At 40.4% G+C, this 10,845-nt stretch overlaps 1 protein-coding gene across 8 annotated transcripts in view; it reads right to left on the bottom strand.

The window, feature by feature from the left end:
* LOC118330510 (suppressor of tumorigenicity 7 protein homolog) overlaps window positions 1–10,845 on the bottom strand; it is a 45,283-nt gene that overhangs the window by 25,164 nt on the left and 9,274 nt on the right. Inside the window, exon 3 of one of the 8 annotated variants that reach the window (XM_035665070.1) lies at window positions 1,634–1,691. The exons of the other annotated variants lie outside the window; for them this stretch is intronic. Coding sequence (XP_035520963.1) covers window positions 1,634–1,640 — 7 coding nt within the window. The 5' untranslated portion in view covers window positions 1,641–1,691. The remainder of the gene's footprint in view (window positions 1–1,633; window positions 1,692–10,845) is intronic. 8 annotated transcript variants of the gene reach the window in all.

The following is a 10,845-nucleotide window of genomic DNA, read 5'->3' on the forward strand; positions in this document are numbered from 1 at the left end:
AGCAGCTACAAAGCGTTGGTTTTCCGCAGAAGAAAAAAACAAAGAAGAAGGTTAACATTACGTTAACAGACGGATTTCTTTTCTGAGGCAGCAAAGAAAACACACAGCCTGTCAGTAACTATTACACTGTAACCTGAACTTATCTACACATTTTATGGCTGACTAATTTACACACACCAGGGAAGACTCACTCCCCACAACAAACCCACTAGACTCCCCCTTTCTTAAAGAAAAAGGCTCGGTCGGTAACACACAGTTGCAGCTGGGCTGTGGGTGTGCTACTTGCTTTAATAAAAGGAAAAGTATTTCTTAACCAATTACTCGATTAATCCATGGAATAATTGGTAGAATACTCGCTTACTTAATTAATCGATAGCTGCAGCCCTAGATAGGGTATGTCATCCAGTGACAGAGAGAGATAAAGGATGAACTCAAAACCATTTAAAAGCAGTTGGAAGAGAATAGTGGCATTAGATCTCAGTACAAAACTTATTATAGATTCAATTTTATGCAGGACCCTTCTTGCAAAGTAGAATCCAAGTATTCAAAATCCAAGAGAGCATTAGCTAAATGAATACTTGGCAGTCAAACACTAACAAAGAGAGATTGGAAAAAACTGTCTGCCAAGAGAAAAGAGATTGTGTTATGCTGTCACTGCTTTTATTATTTTGTATTTGATTCTCAACAAAAGCGAATATTATCCTGAATTTGTAAAAATGTTCCAAAATGTCTTTGATGCTGCTGGAAAAGTGCAGTAACTTTTCTGGTGACAAATGGTAAATGGACTGCACTAACACTTACATAGTGCCTTTCTAGTCTTCTGACCACCTAGGTCACACTCACCCATTCAAGTCTTTTGATTTATTTTATTGATTTGTTCTCTTCAGTTTATAACAACCACATTTTCACTGTCTTGTTCTGATCCTTTAATGGCAGTAATGCATTCTAAATTCAAATGCATTGAACAAATTGCTTTGTGGAGCCCTGAAATGCCTGGGCATTATTATTATTTTCTCTTTCTGTCAATAGCAACTAGAAAAGAGTGAATGGGAGGGAGAGGGGATAGAGATTTATTTATTAATTTACTTTGCTTTACTTTCTGGCTGATGGATAAGGTAGTTCCCTGGCTGTATTTCTTTCAAACAACAGCTAAGATGTTGTGTGGCAAGCTGCGAAGGCTGACACAATCTGTCAAATAACCTTTTATTTTTAATAATTTTCCATAACCACAGAGAATGAAAGTAATCAAAGAAAACATATGGGGCAGAACAGACAGAAAATAAATACAACGATTGAATGACATTCCCTCTCCCAGGGCTTAATCTAGATCTGCTCAACAAGCCACTATGTAAACACAGATATCTGCTTCCACTAGTCTATCCCTCATACAGTACACACACACACACAGATATACAACAAAGACATAAAGAGGCTACACACACATAGCCAGCAGGCCCTCGCCCACGCGCTGAGCAAACCGTCCACTTCATGAATATCAATACCAAATGTACACCTGCTGTACACAATACAAAGGCCATTTGCAAGGGAAACTATCAGAAACACAGCTACAGTAGAGTTCCTGACTACACACAGCATGTTAGCAGCAACACATGAAGCAACACCTATTACTTACCCTCCATTCCACTGAAACATCCACTACAGCCACCAACACACCAGCAAGGCCTGTCCCCCTTTTAAATAAAGATATATTAGGCAAAGACCCGGTGAAAGTGGGATTTTGTCTCTTCCACCAGAAGTCAGGATTATGTGTCTCCACCGGCTGTCCACATCCATACAGCATTCCAGCCAATCAATAATGTGGATTTTAATGAAAGAGGGCGGGAGCAGGTGCTCTGTAGCCTCCTCCTGCAGAGGTAACCATGACAACTCCCTAAATGACCCTACAGCAGAATGGACTAAGGAGCCTCCTCGGTGCAGATTTACGGAGAGCCAAGGCTCAGTCCTTCACTCCTGTGATTATTGTAATGGAAATATTTTTTTATTTATCCAGAGAGCATTCCCAGGAATGAATCCATCCTGTTTTAAGACTTAGACTTAGACTTCTCTTTAGACTATCTTTTATTGATCCTTTTGGGATACTCCCGCAAGGAATTGAATTTCAGGCTTACAAAGAACAGTGTAGAAAAATAAAGAGGTATAAAAAAAATAACAAATACAGTACAAGATAAAACAGTATAAAACAATAAACTCTTTGCTAGATATAGAAAGTAGACAATAAACAGTTAACAATAAACTTTAGATATATAATAAAAGCAGAGATAAATATATAAAATTTTATAATATATAATATATATATAATTATATAAAATATTATAATAATATTTATAATTAAATAGAAGAAAAAGATAAATGAATCAAATAAGATAAGTGTAGAGAACTGTATATATATGGCATTGCAACAGCAACAGCTTGGTTGACTCTCATGCAGTTACACACATTTAACTCCTAGCATTAGCACACCAGTTTTCCACATGGCCACTCAGCAGCGTAACTGGAGTAAAGAGGGTTAAGTGCCTTGCTCTGGAGCCCCTCAGCAGCAGTTGGGAGCGGACGGTGAGACATTATCATTTGCTTTCATCAGACACAGAATCTTCCACTTGATCCATTAATTAGATCCAGTGACCTTCTGGTCACAAGGCTCTCTCTTTCTTTATTTTGCCTGCTGAGATACTAGAGGAGGACAGAGGAGAGCACAGTGGAATTAAAAGGCTGACAAGGTTAGCTGCAGTACTATGTTAGCATTTGAACATGATGATGACAAATGCAGCGATTTCCTCAACGAGATCCCACTGAACCGATTCAGTTATCACTGCACTTCCTTGTAGATCAACCATGAAGAATTATCATGTAGCAGTCTACGCCAATAGCCCTGTGACCTACCCCTTTTCTACAAGGCATGAGCAACAATACTATTAACAAGGGCTGAGAGCACAATTCTGAGAATGAATTAACCTCAATTTTACAGCACAATCAGGAATCAAAGCAGTGGGAATGAGATGCTTTTGGGCTCCCTTAAAGCAAAGAAACGCAAAATAATTAGAAAACGGGTCATTACAGTGTTGTCAAATGTGAGATTAATTCCAGGTGTTCCCACCTACAACTATAGTAGGGATTAAACAGGCTGTCATACAGCTGCACATTAACATCTGAACAGTGGTTCTTTAAGAGTGCAAACACCAACATGATGACAGACTTGAAAATAACTAGACTTGTCAAATTGTGGTCTCTATAATTTATTCTTCCTTTTCTACAAGGCCTATAATTTGAATACAATCATGCAACAGAGAAATTAGACGTTCTCTTTGTTTTGTCAGGGAAGAAGAGGTTTCCAAATCACAAGCTTTCCTTTTGTTGTAACTCCACCATAGTGTCCTGCTCCTTAAATCCACTGTTAAATACTCTCCAAGCAGACAGGCCTGTATCAGCCAAGTAATATTCTGTCCATACCATGCAGCCCCCGGGTGTTAATCATATTCAAACTCATTTTGCAAGCTACCCAAAAACTCCCTTTTCATCAGTAGCCAAGCACACATAATGATTATGGCTGAGGGAGTAGTGCCAAGAACAGTAATGTTTTCATTCCTCACCTCGCCCATCCACAGCAGAGCAGATCTGACTAATTGACACCAGTCCGCTGCACTCCGTCGGTTTATGTGGTTAGTTGTATCGAGTTTTCCAATCTTTTATCAATGCTACAGTCAGGACTCTTACTTACTATGTTACCAGGGACTATTATTATCCAAGCAGACAAGCAGGGATTTTATAGCTACCAGGGATGAATCTCAGCTTAATTAACTGCAAAGTACTCTGAGATTTTTACTAGGCGACCCACATTGGTGCTTAATTGCGAATGCCAATATTCTGATTCGCCCAAATTTGAACATTACAATACCAAACAACGGTATAATAATAATAAAAACATGTCAGAAGTGTCCCAGGTCCAAGGCGATGTGTTTAAATGTCTTGTTTTGTCAGTCCAAAACCCAAAACACTATTTACGTATTAATCTGACACTGTAATAAAAAAAAAAAAAGGAGAAAAGCGTGAAATGTGACTATTCAAGAGGCTGAAAACATTTTCTTTTTTTCATAAATAATTGCTCAAAATAGTATTGTAGATGATTTTTCAGTTGCAGCTATTGCAGTCTCAACCTGGCTTGAAATTCCATTGTCCTATGTTTAATATGTTGAGCTACAAATATAACGTACTCCAACAATATACATAGTAAGTTGGGTAAGCATGCTGAGGTTGAATTGAAGAGCAATAGAATGACCTCACCTCGCCTGGTTTTGGCCAAGTCTACGATCATTAAAACTCAAGAGCCTGAGCTCTGTTACTGTTGGCTCACGGGTTGTAGACCGCTGAAGTTTTGGATGGCAGCGAAAAATGGCCTGGGAGCTGGTCCTGTTTGCTGAATAGTTTCTTTACCAGCATTAGATCCATATATGGAGATTTTGAATTCCAGTAAAATGACTATAGATGATGTAAAAATGTTTCCAGGTTTTTCTTTTAAATAGCTGAGATCTTGTCTAACCACCCTGTGGTTGAATGAATCCTATAGCACTGAACAGCTATAGATGATCAAGACAACAGGCCGTCATCAAAATGTACTAATACAAAAATGGAAACGAGTAAATTCATGAAAAAATACAAATTAAGCCCTCTTTTCAAAGCACAGAGAGCTAAGACTGATGGTTTAAGAAAGCCTTGGAGCAGAATTAATCCACTTGTTAGTCAGTAGATAAACATTGTCAAATCCCTTTTGAAGACCTGGTGGTTTAACTCAAGTATTTTTTAATTCTAGGTTACGCTGAATCTGTGCAGTAATTTGAAAATGTTTAATATTTCTGGACAAATTATATATTAGCAAGTATTACACAAGAAAGACAAAAGTCCAAAAAAGGGCGACTAGACGTCCATCGCTGGTTGTTGTTTTTTTGGCCAATTTTTGTCATTTTATTTCATTTAATTGTCTGCCTGTGAAGAATGAGAGCTGCTGCTCTGCGCTGCAGTGCACATACTGAGCCGCAAATGAGTGAGAGGAAAAACAGCTGTAGAGCCAGAATATTTTCATATCCAACTGTGGTAAATAAAGGGTTTATTTCGACTAGTTTGACGACAGGAAATACAGTAACAAGGTGATTCACAGAGGCTCCAACCAGGACTGTTACTCTGGGGAAGATAAGGACACGGCAGGGACAGGCCAGGAGAGGACAGGTATTGATGGCGTCCTAATATCCCACAATGTATCAAGAGTTTCTAAGTCTTCAGTATGGATGTTGCCAATCAGAATGGAAACTATAATGCCAACAATGGTGGTGGCTGAGATACTGCATGTAAACAACAACTTCACAACCAGGTTTTAGTTTCCTCTCTTATAATTTGGTATTTGATGCATAACTGAGTGTACAAGCTTTTTTAAGGGATGTTTTCAGATCTTGCATCTGTTGCGTGAGTAATACGGGTCAGAGGCCGTGATGCTTGAGAATATATTATTGTTTCTTACACAGAAAATGAAATAAAGTCCTTACTGGAGATCCTTTATCTAAATTAAGCATCCCTTTTTGGCCCGCTCAAACTTCCAGCCACGTTATGAGCTCAAGAGACAAAAATAGCAGAAGTCAGCAGTTACCACAGAAACCCGATCACTTTGCCGTTTCACCGTTCTTTCGGGGGTTACCACAGCAACAGAGACAACTGGTTGCTGTCAGACTGCTGTTTGGCTTTCATCAAATGAACATTTTCAGTGAGCCCCTTATTCTGCTCATGGGCACCAACAGTCAAACAAAGAAATACAACACACGACCTGGAGCTACCACAGCTAGACAGTTCGAAGCCCATTAGTGGCTTATCACTGCAATGAAAGCTTATGTGAGATCTTGTCAGGCAATAGGCAGAATAATATCCAGCTTAAAAAAAAAACAACACAATGGCCACTGATGAAATGGCACTTACTTGAGTTATATGACTAAGGTACTGCCTACAGCAATCCCCCCACAATCAAAACAAGCCTCTATTTGCCAATTGAATTTCCCCTGAGCTTATTCTTATCAGTAGGTATACTGTTGTGATGTAACATTATTCTTAAGTAGGAATAGCCTGGTCAACAGTTAGTGTGGTGTTAAGGTTTCGGCCAGAGTTTATGGACCAGCGGAAGGCTTCTCATCAATTATGAAATGGCATTGCATCACATTTTGGCACTGTGCTATCATAGCAGCTCACCATCGCCAGTGGACACCTCCACTCAAGCATCTAAAACGTATTAAACTGATAGTAATACTAACAGAAAGGGTGCTATGGAACTGTTGGTCCCTTCAGTTCACATCAATGATAATAAGATCTCTGTTCCTCCAAGACAATTTGACATCAAGCAATCAATAGAGGCGGCACTGCTGATTGAATGGACTGAGGGGCATTTCATTTAACAGTCACTGGTTTGAATCCAACCAGGAGTTTTTGGTTGTTGTCCAACTAGAAGTTATTCACATCCCTTCTCTTTCACTGTTAATGTTTGTTGTGTACTAATGATAACGTTTAAATTACTTTAAAAGGGGAAAAAAATCAATATAGCCAAAATCCTTTAGGCAGGAATAAAATCTTATACCACCCAGGAAACGGCAAGTACAGACCTCCATTTTGATAAAGTGTAGACATATTGTGCAGCTACTGAATCATCCACTTTTTCCCCATAACATCCTACAACACACAGGCCAAAGGACAGAGAGCAAAATAATATGCAGGCGCCCTTTACCCCAAATCTGTGTTGGATTGGTTGGCTGAAAAGAGAGATGGGGGCAGGGAGGAGACAGCTGATGAGGTCAAATGTCTAGAAATGAGCTCAGTCTATGTGTGTGACAAGTAATTGCTTTTAACCAGAAGTGTGTGCAGAGGATGGTGTTTAGACTCACACTGGGTTCAGTGAGGTGCCTTTGTAGGTACTGCTAGCTGTGGACCAGAGAGGGAAAGGGCCACTTTTGAAAGACTAACCTAGAAAGGCTTTAAAGCAATGGTATAAAGTATTTTTTGTTTTATTGGTTGAAATTATTTTACTTCCCAACAGAAATCAATTATATTTTTTAGTTCCATCTGTACCTGCAGTGCTAAATAAAGCAAGAAAAGAAACACAGAAGTGGAAAAGGCTACTAACAAAAAGAACTATGCATGAATGAGGCATGAGGTTGTATACGGTTAGCAATGGCCGCGCTGCGCTCCTCTCCACAACGCTCTCTCGTGGACTCCAGCAGTGTTCAGTGTTCGTGTGTTGGGGGAGTAGCTATGGAGGGAGACCTGAAGGGAGGGGGTGAGATTTTTTGGTTGGAACATTTTCTCTTGCGAGTTTTTCCCTTGCCTACCCTAGCTTTAATAAAAATCTTTATTACAAGTCATTTAAAGTCATTTATCACTAAAATGCAAAAAGTACAGTTTGTACTATTCTGTCAGGGGCTGTCCCTGACTAAAGCAGTCGTTGGTTAAAGCCAATAGTCGACCATCTGGCTAAGCTTCCGGCCACACTCTCCGGCAGTCCAAAGATTGTGGTGTAAACAAACGTCCCCGTTGCTTCGAGCTCACAGTCCTGGTGCAGTCTGCTGATAGGACCGCTATACTAGAGGCAGCGGCTCGTTAGCAGTTAGCACATTCAGCAGCGCTGTGTTATAAGAGAAAGGGTCTGCAACAATCGTCCTGGTGACAGGGTGCAGCTCCTGTTTGACGTTATTTTTGTATTTTTTTGAATATTCGACTCATGAAAAGTGCATTGACTAAGACTCTTCTCGTCGACTAACAGTTTACTCGACTATTAGGGGCGGCCCAAATTCTGCCACATATTTCCTAACATTTGTTCTATTGTTTTAAAGTAATGTATAATTTTGCTCAAATGGTAAGAAAAACAGGAAGAGGTATGTTTGGGTAATTGTTAGGGCTGGGCGACAATCACATTTTCTCTCAGCCAGGCTGTGGCATGTTTACTTCAGCTCGAGCCTTTACAGACATATTCTCACCAAATCAGACCTTGTGGAGATCAGCGCAGGTTTGTACGGGGGTGTGCAACCTGGGGATGCAACAATATTGCCATAAAAAAAAAAACAATAAATTTATTGTGGTAGATTTGGGATAATCGTGAATCTGGATAATCGTAAATATCCTCACATGGCTTGACCTGAAAAAGTTGTCTAGCTCTAAAGACTACTTGACAACCCTGAAATACTAGCTTGACCAATGTGGTTGTGATAACAGCAAAATATCCTAATCTGGACAACTGCAATGGAAAAGCTCATCATAAAATAATAAGTATCATATACTATAAAAACAAACAAACAGATAAGGTAAGTCAGAAGACTGCACGAGGTCAGTGGCTCACAGTATAAGACGTTTCACTTTTCGAAAATAATCTTCAACAGGACTATTTCCAGAGACAATTCAACCGTTTCAAACCAAAAGACATACGTGTCCAAGTTCATCTCCTGTTGCAGTGTTTGCTGCTTGGAAATAAACTTGGACCCAAGCTGTTTCCTAGCAAAGCAATTCCAGTGAAATGGCCTATAAAAGGGGCTCCACTTACCTCTGAGGGTTTCAACAAATGCTGGTGAGTTTATTACCTAAACCTCAAGAGTTGAATGGGTATTATGCTTTTGCCCCATTATGTCTGTTTATTGCCAGCTCACATTTTAAAAGCCTCTTGAATGAATTTGCACAGAGCTGTGTGGAAGAAAGAAGCTGCTTATTTTCTAAGAAAATCCAACATCAAAAGGGCAGATATTTACAAGATTGGTTGGTGGTGGCAGGAGAAACTAGGTGTGATCTACCTGAAACAGTGAACTGGGGGATTGGGTTATGGTTAGGGGTTATGTTCCACATAATACTATACTGAACCTATGATGTACTGTATATACCCTCTACTTTAATTTGTTGAATTTATTGTTGTGGTACATTTCCTAAAGAGCTGAATAATCATGGAAATGCAAACATGTTGACAGTCAACAAGTTAAGCTGTAAAAAGTTAGATTTCTCCATTTCCATTTCTCTCTCTCAAACACTCTTATTGGTCCACATTCATTGATGTTCACTGCGTGTTGTGAATGCACTGTGGCCTTGTTAGAGCACCACTACCATTTCATTTTGCATTAAAATACTGCACAGTTATGATTTATTAGCATAGCTGTATCAAACTGCACACATGACCCAATGGAGATACTTTCAGCCGTCTGCTAACATTGGAGTGCAGTCTAACAGCAACAGGCCACTGCCAAACGCTAAAAAATCAACCATTAACAACTATACATCCTATAAACTTCACTGAAAAAATACTGAATGAACACAAAACTGCACATCTTGTCTAATTTGTAGGTGAAACAAAAAGATTCACACTCAAAGTATTTTAGATCTCTGAATGCTTTAGGAACAAAAAGTGTGTCTGGCGAGCATTTCTTCTCTTACACTTATCTTTAGTCTTTTATATCCAACATCCTATTCTATGCCAAAAAAAAGATGTTTTAAATGCAAACTTTAAATTATAAGAATGAGCAGAAATTTTGGACAGCTCACTCAACGCATTGTTTAATTTGACAACATCAATTCAGTACTTTGACTACTAAAGAAAGACAACTTGGGGAACAACATGAACCCTACAATTTAAAACGTTTTAACAACAAAGGATCTTTCCAAAATTGCTCATTAAAAATGTATGCAACAGACCTAACGAGCAGAAAACACTGAGGACAAGCTGCTGTCAAACTGACTTAGAGCAAGTTTGACCCTCAAATGACCTCAAATGTTGGCAACAATTCTGAATCTCAGAGCAAAAGACAACCACAGCCAGGCTTTTGGTGAAACAGAAGCTGTGCAGCACCGGGCTGTACTTCCAGAATACTCCACGGTGTCATCCACTGAGCTGCACATTTCATAAACAAAGATCTCTGCTAGAGGACAAGCGGTGCATGACAGCTTTCAATCACGGCAACAGCCAGAAAGCTAACACACCAGAGTCCGTAGAGCTGCCGGTGTGCACGCTAGCTCTGATCCCACGTCAAAAAGTGAAGCTCCTTTTGGCACTGACTGTGGGGCCATGACAGAATCAATTAGAACAGCTCAGACTTGGTTCAAGCATTGAGCAGGTAGCGGAGTGAGGCATCGTTGTATTGATCAAAGTGAAAGTTCCTTGAGAGGGTGGGGTAGAAGGGGGAGAAAGAAATGCCGCCTGGAGACATCAGCCCACCGACAGATCAACACTTCAACATCTTGTGAGGGCGGTTAGGAGCTGCACGCCGCCCAAAGACGCACACATGCACACATACGTACGCAGCAGCACCATGCTACGTTAGCTTGAGTAGCATCTATGGCTGGAAGTGCTCACACCTCACAGCAATCTGACTGGATGGGAGAAGGAAGACGGGGCAGGCTGATGCTTCTGGAAAACTATGCAACTCCTGCAAAAGCATCCATCTTCTGACATGCTCACTCACACACGCGCACACATGCTTAAAGACGCGCTGAAACAGCATTCAACCGGCACGCCATTACACTCAAGAGGACTGAAGTACATACAGAGATGGTCGCATACACACACACAGGCGCACGGGAAGGCTAAGAGTGAGAGAGCGTAAGGCAGGCGGTGAGCGCAGCGTGACCAGCTAGCTTGTAGCGACGACCCTCCGTGCTAAAATGGTAGATCCCAGACTTGTCCCCGTGCAATCTGCCACCAGCAACCATGGAGGCAAAACAGGAAGAGGAGAGAGGAGAGAGGAGGGATGCAGGAACAGAGGAAGCCTAGCCATTTCCTTTTCCTCCTCTCCCTCTGATAAAACACACACACACACACGTAAACACAAA

Source organism: Morone saxatilis, unplaced genomic scaffold (genome assembly GCF_004916995.1).
Source record: "Morone saxatilis isolate NCDOM2014 unplaced genomic scaffold, NCSU_SB_2.0 Contig2, whole genome shotgun sequence".
Classification (NCBI taxonomy): Eukaryota; Metazoa; Chordata; class Actinopteri; family Moronidae; genus Morone; species Morone saxatilis.